Genomic DNA, 20482 nt, shown 5'->3' with positions numbered 1-20482 from the left:
TTAATTTGAAATACAATCGCAGTTTCCTGTGTCCTTACGTACCGGAAGAGGAAAGCGCTGTGACTATTCGTCTGAAAACCTGCTGTGTAATCTTACCTCTACAGTCACTATCCGAATTTATTACAAAGAAAAAAGCAGTCATGCCTGATTATTTAGGAACCGAGCAACGCAAAGTAAAAGAAGAGGAGAAAGAAGACAAACCAATTCGAGGTATTATTTGTGAAGACTTTCGGGTGGATTTTAAATGAAATGAGTTAGCAGTCAGATTAGCATTTATTGACTAGCCGCTCTGCAGTTGGAATTTGTCAACAAAAGCCGAATCTTCTAAACTCGAACAATTTTAATGTTGTGTCATTCTTTTTAGACTTTATTTCACGTATTTGCTCTACCACATTCATTATATGAGTTGTCAAATGTCCCAGTATTAGTTATGTCAGTCTGTGTTAGCCTGGACAGATTTATTAGAGAAAGATAAACACATTATGTATCTGCCGTCTTTTAACATATGCGTGTCTCATTTATTTATCTGTGTTTCATTTCTCAGCGTTGGATGAAGGAGATATTGCACTCCTGAAAACCTATGTAAGTATTAGTACTAAAAAGATGACTGTTTCTGCATTCAGATGGCTTGTTTAAGTTACAGCAGTGTTATTTGTAATTTGTTCATTGTTATTTTTGTTTGTGAATAGGGGCAAAGCACATATTCCAGACAGATTAAACAAGTGGAAGATGATATTCAACAACTTCTGAAGAAAATAAATGAGCTCACAGGTAAGTGCGCTGTCATTTCTTTGTGGGGAGATAATTTTATGGCTCATTACTTTGTAAAACAAATGCATTGATGCTGTATTTTGTGTGTCGTGCAGGTATTAAAGAGTCTGATACAGGTCTGGCTCCTCCGGCATTATGGGATCTGGCTGCAGACAAACAGACTCTTCAGAGTGAACAGCCACTGCAGGTGGCCAGGTATGAGAGGACAAAAGCATTGTATTTATTAAGGGTTACTCCTAAAGGAAAAGATTATTTGCTTATGATATTTTACATTTTTTAAAAGAAATAATGCTTTTATTCAGTAGGGATGCATTAAATGAATTAAAAGTGACACTAAAACATTTATAATGTTACAGAAGACATCTATTTGAATAAATGCCGTTCTGTTGAATTTCTATTCATCCAAAAAAAGCAGCACATCTGGTTTCAACATTTATAATAATAAGAATTTTCTTGAGCATTAAACTGGCATATTAGAATGATTTTTGAAAGATCATCATGTAACATGACGGCTGAAGAAATGGCTGCTGAAAATTCAGCTTCGTTTTAAATTATTATATTTTACAATAGTACAGTTTTTCTGTTTTTTTTTTTCATCAAATAAATGCAGCATTTTCAAAAAAATCTTACTGACACCAGACTTTTTAATGGTATCGTATTTAATAAAGCTGTTGAATAATATGCTATCAAATTTTCCAACATTGAGAATTATACATCATCTGAAAGCTGAATAATAAGCTAAATAAAAAATGTATTTGTTAGGATCGGACAATATTTGGCCGAGATACAACTATTTGAAAATCTGGAATCTGAGGGTGCAAAAAAAATCAAAATACTGAGAAAATCACCTTTAAAGTTGTCCAAATGAAGTACTTAGCAATGCATACTACTAATCAAAAATTAAGTTTTAATATATTTATGGTAGGAAATTTACAAAATGTCTTCATGGAACATGATCTTTACTTAATATCCTAATGATTTTTGGCATAAAAAAAATCTATAATTTTGACCCATACAATGTATTTTTGGTTATTGCTACAAATATACCCCAGCGACTTAAGACTGGTTTTGTGGTCCAGGGTCACATATGTAGATCAGTATCGGCCATTAAAATTAATATCTATGGTTTTATTTTTTCATAGATGCACCAAGATAATCAACTCTGACTCTGAGGATCCAAAGTACATTATTAATGTAAAACAGTTTGCCAAGTTTGTGGTGGACCTGAGCGATCAGGTCGCTCCAACTGACATTGAGGAAGGAATGAGGGTTGGGTAAGCTGAAATGATGCATCAGTCATTTCTATATTTACTTTATTACAAACTTTTCAGCTTGTATCTAAAAGAGTTCTTCATTCTGTTTCTGTTAACAGGGTTGACAGGAATAAGTATCAGATACATATTCCACTGCCACCCAAAATCGATCCTACTGTGACTATGATGCAGGTATGAAACAGCTAAGGCTGTTTGGGCTCATGTATATTATCAAAGCAACACTACAGGAATAATTATGCACTGTACATAAACAGGTGGAGGAGAAGCCTGATGTGACCTACAGTGATGTTGGAGGCTGCAAAGAGCAGATCGAGAAGCTGAGAGAAGTGGTTGAGACCCCTCTGCTCCATGTGAGTCATGTCTACATTCAAATGTACCTATTAAAAATAAACGGGAGGTATTACTTTTTTTGAAATACTACTTAATTTCTCAAAGCAATCTCTATTTTCCTAATTCTAGCCTGAGCGCTTTGTGAACCTGGGTATTGAGCCTCCAAAGGGTGTGTTGCTGTTTGGGCCACCTGGTACAGGGAAAACCCTGTGTGCCCGAGCTGTGGCTAACCGCACTGATGCCTGCTTCATCCGAGTCATCGGATCCGAGCTGGTTCAGAAGTATGTAGGAGAGGTACGTGCCTTTTCCATCAAGCTGTTAAAAAAATAGGTGATTAAAGGAATAGTTCACCCAAAAATGAAAATTGTCATCATTTACTCACCCTCAAGTTGTTCCAGACCTGTATGAGTTTCAAACTTATGTTGAACATCAAAGACGATATTTTGAAGAATGCTGGTAATCAAACAGTTGATGGTCCCCATTACATTCCATAGTATTTCTTTCCCTACTATGGAAGTCAGTGGGGACCAACAACTGTTTGATTGCCAGCATTCTTCAAAATATCTTCTTTTAGCTTGAAAAATGTTTATAACATGTTTTTGTGTTTAATCCAGGGTGCCAGGATGGTTCGTGAACTGTTTGAGATGGCAAGGACCAAGAAAGCCTGTCTGATCTTTTTTGATGAAATTGACGCCATTGGAGGTAAAATTTCCTATTTGCAATAATCTTCTTTTGGCGGTTTCAAACGGTGGGGTCCCTGTCTATAAGCCAGTCCTGAATATAGTTTTAGAAGTCTTAGAAGTACATTATTAATATTTCCATTCCACTGTGCTACTTTTCCATGATTTTTCTATGTAAACACAATCTAGATGGACATGTTTGATCATTGCGCTCACGTCCTTTGCAGCGTCTCTTGTATGACAGTTTTGTAAAAGTGTGGCATTTAAGTTCAAATAAGTTAAACTTATCAAACATGTCCATTTAGAGTGTGTTTACATAGAAAAACAATGGAACGGTAGCACAGCTCTGTGTGAATGGCCTCTTATTATATTAAAAGGGATGGTCAACTCAAAAATGAAAATTCTGTAATCATTTACTCACTCTCATATTGTTCCAAACTTGTATGACTGACGTTCTTCTGCTGAACACAAAAGATATGTTGGTAGCCAAACAGTTTCTGCTCCCATTAACTTCCCTTCTGTGGACAAAAAATGGGAACTGAGACTGTTTGGTTACCAACATTCTTCAAAATATCTTCTTTTGTATTCAGCAAAAGAAAAAAATGCATACAGGTTTGGAATGACATGAGGGTGAGCAAGTGGCAGAACATTCCTTTTTGGGAGGACTGTCCCTTTAAAATCTCAGCTTTTGTTTTTGTCTCACATATTTTACCTTTATATTAAGTCTCAGTTATTATGCTTACGCTGCCATCTTACAGGAGCCCGTTTTGATGATGGAGCTGGAGGAGATAATGAAGTGCAGAGAACCATGCTGGAGCTGATCAACCAGCTGGATGGATTCGATCCCAGAGGAAACATTAAAGTCCTGATGGCCACCAACAGACCAGACACCCTGGATCCTGCTCTGATGAGACCCGGCCGTCTGGACAGAAAGATTGAGTTCAGCCTGCCTGACTTGGAAGTGAGTGTTAGCTACAATAGTGACAAAATAGCTACCATTTACTAAAGATAGACATGTGGTGTAATATCACATTCTGATAGATATTTAAATGTATGTAACTACTTGTGCTCTGTTTCTAGGGACGTACTCACATCTTCAAGATTCATGCGCGCTCTATGAGTGTGGAAAGAGATATCCGCTTCGAGCTTCTTGCACGTCTTTGTCCTAACAGCACAGGTGAGTTCACACAATTTAAATAGACAATATTTGCATAGACCTAAACGTGGAGGCCTTGCAAGCTATAATTAACATTACTAACTGTTGTTTTTTTTCTCTCAGGTGCTGAGATTCGCAGTGTGTGTACAGAGGCAGGAATGTTTGCCATCAGAGCTCGTAGAAAAATTGCTACAGAGAAAGACTTTCTGGAGGCTGTGAACAAGGTCATCAAATCCTACGCTAAATTCAGCGCCACCCCTCGCTACATGACTTACAACTAAATTTTTTCCTCTTAAATGTGCATTTTCCTCACTTAAATGTTTGTTTTCTGCCCACTAATTCAAGGATTGTCATGCATCGTGTTACTTTTCTTGTGATGGCAAATGATTAAATAAAAACATTATCCTTACTAGTTACTACTTGTCTTCTTTTTATTGCTTAATATCAAAAGTATTTTCCCCCTTCAGTTTAGTAGACTTGTTATATGTAATAAATTAGTAATACATACAGAAAATTATATAAATAGAAAGGCACATTTTAGGAATAAATGTTTAATAATTTAGAGTACTGATTTGCATTTATTATACAAAAATATCTTAAATCCACACCAGCATAAAAGACAATAAAATTCACCACTTTATACGCAGTAGCAACTGATTGTTGAGCTTTGGTCTTCATTACTGTAATGAAACAGCATTTAAATATCAGTACAGAAAAAATCTCAAATTGATGGGTAATTGTGAGTGAACACTTGACTTGAAACAAAAAGTGCTCGTTGTGGACATTTCATAGGCAGCATGTGTGTCAAACATGTCCAAGACAGTCTCAGCCTGTGGACTTTCCATGTAATGTTCAAAAGGCAAAAACACCTGAATTCAATTTTCCAAGACTTTGTGGAAACGGCTGTTTCAGTAATCACTAACTAAGACCCCTTTATGTTAAATGTTCTTTGTAGCTACAAAAACAAATTGCAATTGGTTCCAAGAACCCCTGGAGCAACCTAGATAAGCCTTTAGCCAAATGTGTCACCGATTGAGTGGAGGAGGAGGAAAACCTAAAACAAAACATTACAATCAATATCTGGCAAGCGTTTTCTCAGAAATGTCAGATTAAAATATATATCATGAAACGGAAAGCAGCATCTTCACCAACAGTGCAATTATGTGATCAGGTTTTTAAAAATGTAACATATTAGCTCTTCTTTTACTGAATACTACAGTCAGATGAATAACTGCAGACTTCCAAAAATAAAAATTAAATACAGCAAAAAGAAAAACTAGCACATGGTGTACAATTGTAAAACTTAATTTCTATCATAAAAACAAGCTAATTGGAATGTCAATAAAATATTTAAACCAGTGCTAAAAAGTAAACAATGGTTAAAAATCCATCTACACTAATTGCACTTAAAAGAACTGAAGGTACAGAGTGTTTTATAGTCGACAGTAACAAATTGCAGTGGAGCTTACGATTACGTCTAGTGCAATAAAACAGCAGCACCAATCATATTAAGCGCAACATTTTCTGGTATATTCACATTAAATAAAGTGTTTCCATCTAAAACATTTTGGCCTGCTCACTGCTAAAACGGTCTCCTTGTTATCATGACACCCTAAAGTGATATCCATTCTAAAGTGACTCAGGAGTAACAGTACTTGTGCTTATTTCAGCACGACTCTATCCATATTCTGCCCCTCAGTTTGGTTTGTGTGTTCACTGGACGTCAGGGCAGACGGGGACATCCCTCGAGCGCTTACTATGCAACACTGCGTCATGAATGGTGGGGAAAATGAGGTCAGGGGTCACGGGCTCACAGAAGAATTTTAGTGTCCTGAGATCAGAGAGAAGAGTCCCTGCACAACACACAAACATATAAAAGCTCTTACAAGGATTTTAGGAAAGAATTCCTAATATATAGAAACATTACAAATTATGTCAATGTCAACATAAACAGTAGTTTGACTTGTCCACATGACCGTTTATTAGTTCCAACTCTAGGTGGAGATGTTTGCCACATTCAACAAATATATCAGAATGAACTTTAACCTACATAAAGCATATGAACTCTGGTGGAGTTCAATCATATTATATCAATTTATATTATATTGTTTTATAAAAATGTATGCATGTATAAATGTAATTAATTACTCACTGCTACATCTAGCAAGTATGAGTTCAAAAATATTATTATATTATATTAGACACCAGTCAAATTGCCTGAAGAAAACATGTCAAAGACATTAGTAATAACAAAACCAAGTTCCCAAAAAATTCTCAAAAATAACCCAAAAACATTAGGTTTATTGAGTGAAAAAAAATAAAAGTGGTTTGTTTATTATATTACATTATATTAAATTATATAGAATTGTATACATGTATAAATGTAATTAAATACGGCTACATCCAGCAAATTTCCACTCAGATTGAGTCCAAATATTATATTATAAATATATATATATATATATATATATATATATATATATATATATATATATATATATATATATATATATATATATATATATATATATATATATATAAATAAAATTAATTACTTACTGCTACATCCAGCAAGCACAACTTTTACATCGACTGTTGCAAACTCCTTTATCACCTGCAGGAAAAAAAGAGGAACTATTGAAAAACGTATAACCACAAATGACTCTATATGGTTTCTACAATGTTGTGGGGGGGTTGCCAAGGTGTTGCGAAACAGCTGCTAAGGTGTTCTTAGTGTTTTTAGGTCACTGGACCTATGGTATTTTGTATCCACTGAGCAAATATCATGAATCAGATCACTTAAGTAACAGCACACCCTTTCTCAACAAGCCATGTCATATCAATAGTGCAAACAACAACTTAAGGGAAATGTAACATGCTGAAGTTTAATATTAAGAGACAGTGGTTTGTTCAAACATCTAACCCTAAAGTATGAGAAACCGTAAAACTGATGTAATAAGTAGAACAAGGTGCTCAATGTGTAACAAATGTATTAAGCCAAATCTCACTAATCGGTGAGTGTCATCTTTGAGAATAAAAGCTGTTGACTTACTGATTTAATGGTTTTGGCTCCTACTGAGTCAATAAAGTTAACAGGAGTAAAGTCCAGTATGATGGTGTGAATGGGGGTTAGACGCTGGAGAAAGAAGTCATCCTCAGATTCAGACTCAGTGTGGTTCTCATTCATCTGGCCATTGGTATACACATGATCCATCTGCTTCTTCGGCCCAGCCACCACCTCATGAGTGACGCCCAGCTCCACATCCTGTTGTGACACCACAGAACATGTCATTCAGTCATGTACTCAGAAATGTTTCATCACTAAGCTGCTACATTGCATGGAAAGATTATACAGAAGAATTTATTCATCCAATAAAAAACACCAACATGCTGAGATAAAGGATAAAAAGCCTTCATTGATAAGGTCACAAATCAAATACATTTAGATGAAAAAAACATCATACCAATAAGACAACTGCATTTTTCTTCGCTGGAGAGCAGTGGTTTACAGCCTTCCTCTCCCCGTTGTCTCTTTTCGCATATTTTAGCTGTGATTTCCTGCCAGAGAGCAGTTGTGCTGGGTCAATTCCAGTCTGTAGTCATAAAAATAAAATGTACAGAACTTGAAGCCAAACGCCTGCAGCTTATGGGAGTCTCTTAACATATACTTAACATATACTCAAGGACAGAACCATAAAAAACAAAATATTTGAAGCATTTGGTCTCACCTTTGCCTTGAGGGCGCTCACATACAGGTCACTGTTTGCAAAGTATATGGAAGTATTGGACTGAAAAATCTTAATCCCTGAGCATTCCTCAGCCTTGAGAAAGAGAACAAATGACTGATAAGAGGACAAAGATTGTGATGGGAAAAAGCATGATGGATTAAATCAGGCCTAATTGGGTGTCTGTGACATAAGAAAAGCTTGAGAACAGCACTTCTGGAATGAAGCAAGTTAAGGATCTAGGTTATTAATAAGAAAGTTAAGATGGTTTAATGTATTTAAAAAAAAATGTCTGACCTCTTCATACTCATCCACATCAAAGTACAGTCCTGTATCTGGGATTTGTCCAAGAAGAGCATTTTTAGGGCTTAAAATAAATAAGATCTGAATTAGACATTTCCTTTGACAAGTACGAAAGTAATAACCATCCGCATTACATAAATATGGATCATAAGTGAAATATCATGTTGATTTACTATATTTCTTGCATTAATTGCCATTTGAGCAGTATGAATTAATGCATCATATAAATCTTCAATGTAAACACAAACTACTTTTTTGATACTTTACTAACTATTATGTATTTATTCCACATTATTAATACATTTAATAAAATGAATGACATCAAATCATCAAAAAAAAAGGATTTTCAAGCAGAATTTTGTAATCAGTTGGCATCAGAGAAGTAAGACACAGTCTTTTACCATTGTGTTCTGTAAATAACTGTGAGTATGGCAAAACCCATGGCAACCACCAGACCATAATCCAGACCCAGAAGAACTGATGCAAAAAAGGACACCATCCAAATCGCCTGAAGAAAACATGTCAGACTTTATCAATAACAAAACCAAATTTCACCATGTCCCAAAAAAAAACAAAAAAAACATAAAATTTATTGACTGGAAAGTTTAAAAAGCCAAATTCAAAGAAAAGCGGTTCATTTAAATAGATGGTAATCAGTAAAAACGATATGATGAACAACCAAATTAAGTGCCTCTGACACTCACCAGTTCGATCTTGCTGGTTCTCCATAATGCAGGAATGTCTTTCAATTGCTTAAACATCCCAAGGAGATTGACCATGATGATAGCAGCCAACACCGTCTAATGAGAGTACAAAGACGACACTAATAAACACCATCTGATCTCTGTCCTTTGTCCTTTTGCACTAAGAATGCTTATGTTCTGCCAAGATGGCTTTGGTAACAAGTCAGACTGTCCTTTGCGCTTTCCAAAAACGACCAAAATATTTTAAGTAATTTTTTTAAATAAATTTTTGCACAAAATCAATAAGCTCTGGTAATAGCTTAAAGGTTTGACTTTTACTGTCTGTATTATCATATTGCTCGTTCCCACTGGCCTAGAAATAGATGTATAATATCATAAAAAATGTGTATAGAACTGGAGGAACTGATGTACTTGACTCTAATTTCTGTCCTTTTTTTTTTTCTTCTTCTTGTCTTTTTGTATTGTTTTATGTTGTCATAATGTGGAAATAAAAATATAATATATAAAAAATAAAAAAAAAATCAATAAGCTCCATGGTAAGCATATCAGATAGCTCTTCACTTACTGTAGGTAATGGCTGAAAGACAAATCCAATGGCCACCACCACCAGTAGCACAAGTAAGGACGCCAAGAGTCCTGCAATCTGCAGACACACACATCAACATAATTAATTTGGCACGACTGTTTTATCTTATCTTTATGCTTTTACAGCAATGATACAGCCACGATGAGACAATGTCATTATGAAAGGGACACTCCATTTCAGGAAATGCATTTTCGCAATCATCAACTGAATTTATGAGTACATATAACAGATATGACATCTTACACAAAAATGTCTCACTTACTTCAGTATGTCCTCCTGTGCTCTCCTGTACCATGCTGCGAGACATTGAGGCGGTAACAACAAACGTGTGGAAGAATGAACTCATAAAGTTACAAAGTCCCAGTGCGATGAGCTCCTGCAGTCACATTAAACACAATATGACTTCATTAGACCATGTGATTTCATGTCAGGATCATATTAAAACGATTGTATAACTGCTGCGGCTTCGAAAACTTTAGTCCATGCGTTTTGTAACTAGAAATAGTATCTCACACTGTGTACAGCCCATCTTACATGATATACACTGCATTTTTTTTTAAGAAATTAAGACTTTTATTCGGCATGGATGTATTAAATTGATCAAAAGTGATGGTAAATATATTTATAACGTTACCAAAAAAATTCTACTTTCAAATAGAACTTTCTTGAAATTAAGCATTCTGAAAAAAGTATAACCGTTTCCACAAAAAATTAAGTAGCACAACTGTTTTCAACACTGATAATAAGAAATGTTTCTTGAGCATCAAATCAGAATATTAGAATGATTTCTGAAGGGTCATGTGACACTAAAGACTAGAGTAAAGGCTGCTGAAAATTCAGCTTTGCCTCACAGGAATAATAATTTAAAATAATTGTACTGTATTTTTAATCAAATAAATGTAGCCTTAAGCAAAAACATTTAAAAATCTTACCGACCAACTTTTGAATGGTAGTGTACATGTAATTATACTGTAGCTACAGTAAGAGTAGTATGTTACCATGCTATTCCGAACATAGCCCTAATTTTCTATATAAAAACGAAAGTTTCTAGTTACTGTCTGTTGTGCTCATTAAGTTGAAGGTCTTGCTTCCTCACAAAAATTCGTCCTAAACAGACGAACTTGAGAGTTACAGAGGTCACAATCCATGTCTATTACTGTTGTTCACTTAAGCATGCCACTTTGCATAATGTTGCCCCATATGAACTTTCCCTGCAATTAGTGTACTATAAGTCACTTTGGACAAAAAAGACCACCTAAATGGCAAGTAACTAAGTAACTGTAGGGCCTGGACATTCAGCTGCAATGATTTGAAAATTCAGCTCCAACTTAAAGCCAAAGAAACCAAAATAAAGGTCAGCTGAATAAAATCCAAGTCCCTGCCTCTAGGAAACGTAGAGTCAAATTAATTTGACAATGAAGAATGGGACAGCATAATTAGATACAGTGTAGCAGTACATCTATTGTTTTATCACTTCAAACCTAACAAACTACTTTTTGTGAATTGTTTGCTTGAAAAATATGCTTGTTTTATCTTTCTTCAAATAGTGCAATATAACAGACATTTTATTTTGTTCTCTACCTGATTTCCATCCACACTGTAGCCATGCTTAAGAGCAAAGGTTTTGGCTAATGATATTGCAATTGAGAAGCCAACAACAGCTATAGCGAAGGCGTCTGGGAAGAGGTTAGGAAAGACCGAGAAGTCTGGAATCTTGGGTGGCAGCAACCTTAAAACAAAACATTAAGAAAGAAATATTAAAAATTTAAACATTTGAAAAATGTAAACCATTTCAGTTTGGTATATACAAGTAAGGCTTGCATGTTCTTACCCTGTGGGAATTTTACCCACAACTTCTACTCCATAGTTTTCAGACATAACCATCCCATACGAGATTCCAGTGGACATAATTACCTGCAAAGAACAAGAACATGATGCATTCACACAAAGGGATTTTGAGTACATGTGTGAGCAAAATATTTCATAGGAAGGGCATTTAAAGATTTACCACAATGATTTCTCCAGGTATTGGGATGGGTAGCTTCTTTTTGAAGCGTTCATTGAGATCTTTGACGAAGTACAGGAACACCATACACACCAGTCCAATAATTAGCGTAACAACATTAGTGCTTGCAATGTTCCTGAAGAGAGCATCAAGACTCTAGGGAAAAACATAACGAACAGAACATAAAGCATACAGCCACAAAAAAGCAATATCACAGTATAGTCTTCAACAGTGTTATTTTAGTACTATTTATATACTATTACAGAATTTATTCATATGAATATACATTTTTTTATAGAATCATTTATATTTTACATAATTTTTTGTGAATCTTCAGGGCTATTTAATTTTTTTTAGTAATTTAAAAATATTTTTAATTCTTTTTTTATAGGTCTATTTTTCTGTTATAATTTCAATAAGTTTAGCATATTATTTCACACATTTTATTTCAGGTATTTAGTCAATTTGAATTATTCATCTCATATTTACATTTTATTTCAGCTTTATTTCAATTAACAAAGCTACTCTTAACAATAACAACTGGCCTTGAAAAGACCATATTCATTCGAGATCTAATACGATAAACATCAGTGAGAATATGTGAATAAGTGTTTATGAAGTAATGTAAAGCATGTTTGTTTATAGGTGCAAGAGTGACACATATCAACAAAAAAAACCCTAAGGTTTCCCCAGGGTCAAAGGTTACTCACATATACTACAGAGAGTGGCCCGTTGAAGCGCGCAGTGTGCACTCCCAGCAGGTACTTGATCTGCGACACAGAGACGTGCACAGCGGCAGCTGTGGTGAAACCTCGCACCAGCGGTTCAGTGAGGTAAATCGCCAGGAAGCCAAATCTCAGCAGACCCAGAACAAACTATAGGAGATCAGAACAATTATGTTCCCAAAAATCAATCTGAGAGTACCTCAGGCTACAGTAACTTTAGGAGAATCACATGAAGTCATCAGATTGAACAGGTTTAAAGTTTTCCATGAAAGGTGTCTATTATAAACACTGTGTAGGCCTGCATGTCTGTAATGTATACCCTCAACCTGTTTTAATAGGTTATGGTAATATTTAGGGCTGCAACAACGAATCGATTAAATCGATAAAAATCGATTACTAAAAGCGTTGGCAACGAATTTCATAATCGATTCGTTGTGTCGCGCGACGCGGAGACGTTTGATTATTAAAAAAAAAAAAAACTTTAGTTGAGCGCGAGCGAGTGAACACACTCGGTCTCTCTCGCGCACGGATGCTAGCAGAGTTTGGCGCCTCATAAATAAAAAACAAAAAGTAAAAAAAAAAAAAAAAAAAAAACGAGCGGAGGTAGAGGAAAGGAAATCAGAGAGTTTTAAAAATAGTAAACCAATTATAAGCATTAAAATAACTTGTCAGTAAAACTGTAACGCCATTGGATCATCGAGCTCTCAGCGAGACCTCGTAACTTCACCCCGCCTCCGTTCATATTGACGCGCGCACAGCCTGGAGAAGATGAGATCTCTGCTTTTTCGCAATGCAAGGGTGAATAAATAATTGGTGTTTGAATAGTACAGCGTTTTCTTTACTCAAACACTATGTCAGTAAAGGATAATGTTTTTGTGTGTTTGAAGAGTGGAGAAGAATTAGTTATTTGCTGTCTATATACGTTTTAAATATCCTGTGCATTATGTGCATAAGCGCTTAATTTGAGATTTTGGCCAAGTGTATTAAACAACAAGAAAAACTAAGCGCCCATATAGCTACAATCAAAGTTATATAACCTGTAAAAGTTGATGAAAGCATAATGCACTTATGCACTGCATAACAGTTACAGCCGTTCTAACGACAGACAAAACACTCCATCTCCGTCATTCTCTGGTCAAAACATTATTAACTCCATTTGAGCTTGATTTTCATATAATGTTAAGTGCAGGTGTCTGATACAATACCAACGCTAACGACGCAGTGTTGTTAAATTATTTAATTTTTTGCAAAATTTGTGTTAGTCCATTTTTATTTTATTTTATTATTATTATAACAGCTCAGGGATGTTCAAGGAGCAACATGTTTGTGCACTTTCTAAAGATTTTAGTTCTGTTTTTGAATAAAGGGTTGGAAATGAATGCTTTTTTTTTTAATCCGATTCATCGATTAATCGAAAAAATAATCGACAGATTAATCGATTATTAAAATAATCGTTAGTTGCAGCCCTAGTAATATTATACTGCACTTCTTTCTCATAAAAAAAGTATTTCAGTATAAAGCTGGCCATTTTAGCTGACAACCTAAGCTGAGTGACTGAGAACAAAAGAATACTCTTGCACAAGAGTGTTTTTCAGGCTGTTTATCTACAAAAGATGGGGGTGTTTACAAACATGCAATGCAACATACGTCTATGTTGCAGGAATTTACTTGTATTCCAAACACAGATACTGTGATAATGAAGCGTTAGCGTTAGTTCTGGCAGGTCACGTGAGTCAAGCTTGCATCAGCTGATCGTATCTACCTATAGGAATACAACACCTATCAGGGCATTCCTATATAAGCTCTATTCCGTATCAATCAGCAGCTTTTTCCGCTTGCTCAGGAGCAAATCACCCTCCTCCATCCCCAACTCCTCCTTTCGCCACAGTCAGGACTTGTCTTTCTGATATTCCTTGCTGAATCAGACTTAAATACACTTAAATATCATTAAGTACATTAATGATATCTGCTTTGTTCTGTTCCGTTTACCCTAGGGGGGTTATTATTGTTGCTCTCCCTGCTCATTCATGACAGGCTGCATGGATGGGCAGGGAGTTTTTGCACAGAATAGAACCATGCCGCCAAAACAAAACTTTATGCTAAGTATCTATCTTTTGACGATAGTGGTCCTGACAGAACTACAGTTAGGTTCAAACAATGAGGAATAAAGATGAATGTAGCACATTAAGAAAGAGAAATAATGAACTAGTTCTTTCTTTTATATAAGAAATTCTACACGTCACCCTTAATAAAATTAAGGAAGATGATAAGATTCTACACTCATTTTGATTTTCAAAACTGCAGGTAAAACCAGATAGCAGCCCACCTGAATGATTCCTACTAGGGTGGTCAGAGCTACAACCACCTCCACTCTTCTGGCATCACGAGCCTCAAAATCCACAACCTGTGAAGCGTTGGTCCCGTTGACTGCAAACATAGAGTCCGGGGCCTCCCTTACAGCAACCCCGCCAATCATCAGACTGATTACTGCGAAAGTACCTGAAAAAAATACAATCAAAAAATACAGTAAAACTTAAGGAAATTGTGCTAAAGTTAAGTGTGGATCACAAATTATTTTTTATTATTATTTACTATGTTATAAGCTGTCTTACCAGACATTATATATGCAAATACTGTCTATTTTTTAACAATAACTACTGTTTCATCATTTAAACCTTCACAACCTTTTTTGTGAAATGCTATGCTTGAAAAGTGTGATTGGGCTATTATAATACATGCAACTTAAAATAATATCTGCATTTATATCTAATAATATTAAGAATAGTATTTTTGCAACTTAAAACAATCTGTATTGACATCCATTATTATTGCATGATCACTTTTACAGCAGAATAATAATAATAAAATATCTTCAAGCAGCAATTACTTAAGCACTTTAAGGCCTTTAAGTGCATGCATAAATTTCAAACGTATTATTTAGCAAGCCTAAAAAGACCATTTTTAGCTTAGTTTTAGATTAAATCTATATTATAATTATTATATTTTTTATATTATCTTACATATTTAATGCAATGGGATTTATACTATTTAAATTGTGTCTTAAGCCCTACAATGTCATTGTGTGAGAGTAACAGGTGGTGTAATCGCTCTTGGGTACACATTGTTCAGTGGCTGAGTGTTGTCCTTTATCATGCGAGCAAGTATGTCTCAGTGCATTTATAAAAGTGAGCTCTGCCTTGGCTCTTCATCTAGATAAAGCTCTCTGCAACTGGGTCTGTTTTACATTGTCCATAGAGGGACAGAGCGTGAGCGTTGTTTAAACAGGAGGCAACATGCTTCTTTGCAGCAGGACTTTGTCAAATGTTTGAACTAGTGCCAATTCTCTCGCTCTCAAGTCTAGCCACAGGGGCCGAGAAAACAAGATATTGAAGCAACAACTCTGGTTTGGGTAACCTTTTGAAACTTTGATCTATGTTCTTGGTGGTTTCTAATATCCTGCAGGGATTTCTGAGGGTTTGAAGATCCCCACATTAAACAGGAAAAAAACAACTCAGCAGGGCATCTACCCACCCATAAAACAGTGTAATGATGTCTGCACCAACACTAATAAGGTTCTTAGAAACGCCACTTTCATTTCCTGCTTAAGAAAGTCAGGACACTGCAATCAGAGCAGCTTTAGAGCTGTCAACCTGTACAACTGGCAGGAACAATGAAAAACTGACTTCCTGATGAGACTTTGCCACAGGAGTTCAGGAAGTGCTGGGAAAAACAGACTAAGGATTTTAGATCTTATTGAAGTGGACTACACTTGTTTAGTCTGGCAGTAATGCTTTGCTTATTAACACTGACTTAGCAAAACTGTACAGAGGAATGTCACATTTCAGGTAGTCGCACGCATGCAGACATAAAAGCGCTATATAAATGCAGCATTCATTCATTTAAAAAAAAAAAAAAAAAGGCCCACATTGCAGCTTATTCTGAGCTCATGTGACCAGCATGTGAAGCAACCAACGTCAGTTTAATTTAATGTAATGCGTAGGGTTTATCTAAAAAAATAAAAGACAATAATAGACAGGTGTAAAAAAAAAAAAACAGTGCATGGCAGTCTCCACAAAGTCCCATTGCATGAAGTCATTGTGAAGTGTCAACCAATCAGATTACAACTTCCCAGACCAAGGAATAACTTTCAATTTATGTGAGCAATATGCACCAGACGGTCAACAACCCGACTGTGGGTGGTCCGTCTGAGGCTGAGACAATATTTTAAGTCACAAGCATGTTATTAAAAGCCTGGCACACACGCCAATGAGTCTCACCTATTGATATATGTTTGGAGGTACCAAAGAATGTGTATAATAGTACGGGATAAAACGATGAATATAAACCAAACACTGGAGGAACAGCTGCCAACATCGCATATGCAAGACCTGTTGAATGTAACAAATCAAGAGAAAGAGAAATTATCAAATGAATATGCCCATTGATCAATGACATGAGTAAAATAAATGAATAAATAAACAGCAATATATAATTAACTTTATTTACCATATTTATAATAATCATTATTATTACTATTAAAATAAACAACAAAATTACTACTACTAAACAGATACATTTAATAAGATTTTAATATAATTATTATTCATTTTTAATATTAACCAGTTTTCAATAACATCTGACCTTGAGGTAGCTGCATTACACCCGTGCTGATGCCAGAAACTATGTCTCCAAACAAGTATTGCTTTAGTGGATATGATGGCAGCCATGTTAAAATAGGCAGAAAACCAAATACAACAGATTTGGCTTTATCAGACGAACAGCTGAAAAATAAGAGAAAGATGACTATTAGTATGAATGTGTCATATGATTTTAATTCTGCTAACAACATTTAAAAATACATTTGAATCAGATGTCACATGTTTTGATGCACCATACTTGAATACAAGTGAACAAGACGTAAGCGGAGTGGGGGAGAAGATTATCAGTTAATGACGACTTAAATTGAGGAAACGGAGTCATCAATTCATCCAGCTCAGACTGGGACAGGCAGGTTTAACAAAAGTAATGTCACAATTGTTGTGTAAAACTAGTAGTCCTGCCCTATTATATGGAGGATATGATAAAATAATCATAAATGGCAAATGGTTGTTTAGTTAATCAAACAGTTGTTTCATCAGTCCAAGCTAATTATCTAAAGTTCAGATAACACTTGAACCTGATAAAATTATTATAGTTCAAAAATACAGCTAAGAAAGTCGTGAGAGAGGACAACTGAAAACATTTATATATTTAGTGGGGTCCAAAAATCTGATGCCAATAATGCTTTTTTAATAAAATTTTTCATTACTACTAAAATCATCAGAATAACAATTTGAGTGAAAAGTGAACACAAATGAATGCATTTGGTTTGCCTCGCTTTTGCTTTAAAGACTGCAGCACTCAAACTGCATGAACTTCACAAGTGTAAAAGCTGATGATCATCATGACCTCATGCATGATTTGAGAATGATCACCTTGTGCTTCACTGGATCTTATCATCTGTACAAAGAGTTGCATGGTCAATGTCACAAATTTGCTTGTATGATTAGTTACCTATGATGCATTACAGAATATTTCTCAATACAGTCTCAGACTTTTGGACTTTTTGGATCAGTGTAAAAAAAAAAAAAAAAAGTGATGTACTGAAATAGCCCTACCGGAGATGCTCAGCTATTCTCCGTTGAAAGGACTTGGGTGTCCTCTTCTTCCTATGCAGAAGCTCTGAGTCAATATAGCCTTCATTGAATACGGGACGTTCCACGCGGTACATCAGTGTAGCGGACGTTTGCTCACTAGCAGTTACGTGCTCCATAGCAGCAGTGGAAACACAGGCATGTCAGGCTATGATGACCTCGTGAATGCACTCGTGTACTTGCTTTACTTCCTCTTCCTGTTTTCAATGAATGGTAGAAAGAGAGCACTCTGTGAAGAAAGAAAAGGGCTAAGAATCAACTTCAACTTGAGATCAGCCATTAGGTAACAAACCATTTTAAGTCACACTGACAACCCCCTTGGTTTTATTTGGAGACTTGCAGTGGTCAAACTCTGCTGGTGTATAATTACAAGCCCTCAAAATAATCATGAATGACAGCCAACTTTAGCCCATACCATGATGATCTATCATGCAATGACATACTGCATACTTAACATACTTAAATGCTGCATCAAAAGCAAGCACAAAGAAACCAGCCTGCAAACCTATAAAATAACCTGCAGAAAAAAATTTAAATATAATAATAATAATAATATAATAAAGACAAAAATTATAAATGCTTTGCTTTTTAAATAATAATAATAATAAGTTCACTTTATCCATGCAGAGAAACAAAAAAAAACGTTGCATGAAAATTACATTACATGATGTTATGAATTAATCCACACACCAGTGTGTCTAAAACACACAACCTGTCCTGAGGACACAGTGTACAGTTTGAGCAATAACAACTTATCCATGGATCCAGTCCATTTTTAGCACAGTCCTCTGCAAATCACAAGACCATAGTAAAATGAAATGTACTGAAAGTGACTGATGCCAGTGGTGTAGGCCAATGTTGACAAAGCACTGGTATAAACATTACAAGCGACACAAGATAAACCCATGACATACAAGGGTCATTCCGTGAAACAGCTGTCTTATCCATTTTGAAAAGGTTGATTTTTAATTTTTTTAAAACATTTGATAACAAACAATGGGTTAAAGTGTTAAGAATTATTGCACTGTGATCTCAACTTAAATGCAAAAAATACAACATTGATGTAAAGCCAAGTAACAGGGGTGACGGCATTTAGAGTTGCCAGTTTTACAGTTCATTTAGCCCTTATTAGGCTTGCGCTCAAGGTAATGACACAACAAGGCATTTATTGGAAAGCAAATTTAATGGTGAAATTTCAAGAAAATCATGGTTTCGAATAATCAGTTGCTGACTGTACAAAATCATGGTAAAAGTACATCAAGACATTTTTAACAATGTTTCCTATTCACAAAAATGGCAAAACATATAAAGTCATCTTTAGCAATTTATCTTATGTTTGGTTTGGTTTGGTTTGTCAGGAGACACTAACATGTCCTTGAAATGTTCATATCCTATATAAATTATGTCAATATTCAATTTTATTTTAATTTTATTTTTTTAATGGAATTTACACCATCTTAATATCATGGTGCACAACTTGGGGACACAAGAGTCTTTTAGTAAAGTATTATGTCTGCTTAAATCTGAAATAATAATAACAACATTTTTGATTTTTGATTTTCGTATGTAGTGCAAATTTAAAGAAAAGTAGCATTTTTGCTAATACATTCAGAAAAAATAGGATTCACAGGGCTAGGGACAGACTAAAACGTATTCTCCTCAAGAAAGACGACGAAAAAAGCATTGGAAAAGAAAGTTACTGGATTAAAGTTAAAGTCTTTGTTTATACACATGTTTATGAGAAAAGAAAAAAATTAAAAGAACAACCAAACAGCATCTGACATATGCATATGTCAACAGCACAGTCCTGATGTAATGACAAAATGAGTTTCAGCATTGTACGTGTCTTTCTGCCACACTCTGTTCCCTCACACAAGGCAACCAGAAACAAACATTTTTGGAGAGCGTTCTTGCTCTGTTCAATCCTGCGACTCCACAAACCTGTTAAGCAGGTACAATATGGTGTAACGTTAACTAAAGGGCTTTGCGTATTTCTTTGCGTATTTATTGTAGTTTAAAGGAGGAGAAACAAGCCTAAGCATCTTACCTCTCACCGCCTCCGTCCTGAAAATGACCCAAGGTCGGTGAACTGAGCTGAGAAGAGCTTGAGCATCGACAGTCCAGTTACTGTATAACATTTGAAAGCCCTTTAACTGCCGACCACATCTGCGTCATCCACTGCGCTGATAAGAAAAGCGCGACGTACCTCATGCGTCACAACGTACGCCAGAAGAGCATCATGGGACATGTAGTTCTTCAGTAACTCAACCGTACCAGATAAAGGAGATAAATACTGAACATAAGATATGCGGTAGATTATAGAGAGATTGTTAAACGCGTAATTATAGTTTTATAAGTAATTATGATTAGAACGAGCGTATTTTATACGAAATAAATTGTTTTCTCTAATATAACAATGCAAGGTCGTAACTGCAATGTAAGCGCGCCATCTTGTGTAACAGCTATGCAACAACAAATAATTCCAAGGAAAGCTATTATGTGTACTAAGACTGGTTTTAGCCGGTATGTA

General features: G+C 35.4%; 2 protein-coding genes across 2 annotated transcripts; one reads left to right on the top strand and one right to left on the bottom strand.

Moving 5' to 3' along the window:
* Positions 1–22: 22 nt before the first annotated feature.
* On the top strand, positions 23–4627 carry psmc2 (proteasome 26S subunit, ATPase 2). The gene is made up of 12 exons (XM_058773642.1): positions 23–210; positions 545–582; positions 690–771; positions 867–966; positions 1914–2045; positions 2144–2216; positions 2300–2395; positions 2505–2669; positions 2990–3077; positions 3814–4016; positions 4136–4232; positions 4335–4627. The coding sequence occupies exons 1-12, from the start codon at positions 141–143 to the stop codon at positions 4490–4492; spliced, it is 1302 nt and encodes a 433-aa protein (XP_058629625.1). The 5' UTR covers positions 23–140; the 3' UTR covers positions 4493–4627.
* Position 4628: 1 nt separating this feature from the next.
* Positions 4629–20156, bottom strand: slc26a5 (solute carrier family 26 member 5). Its single transcript, XM_058773641.1, has 19 exons — positions 20000–20156; positions 17917–18181; positions 16901–17040; positions 16537–16647; positions 14586–14758; positions 12245–12409; positions 11538–11690; positions 11361–11443; positions 11111–11258; positions 9792–9905; positions 9509–9586; positions 8944–9039; positions 8641–8747; positions 8234–8303; positions 7940–8032; positions 7676–7804; positions 7264–7476; positions 6771–6825; positions 4629–6064 (listed from the first exon to the last, which is right to left on the bottom strand). The coding sequence occupies exons 2-19, from the start codon at positions 18069–18071 to the stop codon at positions 5925–5927; spliced, it is 2223 nt and encodes a 740-aa protein (XP_058629624.1). The 5' UTR covers positions 18072–18181; positions 20000–20156; the 3' UTR covers positions 4629–5924.
* Positions 20157–20482: the final 326 nt, after the last annotated feature.

The sequence above is a fragment of the Onychostoma macrolepis genome, chromosome 04, assembly GCF_012432095.1.
Source record: "Onychostoma macrolepis isolate SWU-2019 chromosome 04, ASM1243209v1, whole genome shotgun sequence".
In the NCBI taxonomy this organism is placed as follows: Eukaryota; Metazoa; Chordata; class Actinopteri; order Cypriniformes; family Cyprinidae; genus Onychostoma; species Onychostoma macrolepis.
This window is presented reverse-complemented; position numbering and strand designations above follow the sequence as displayed.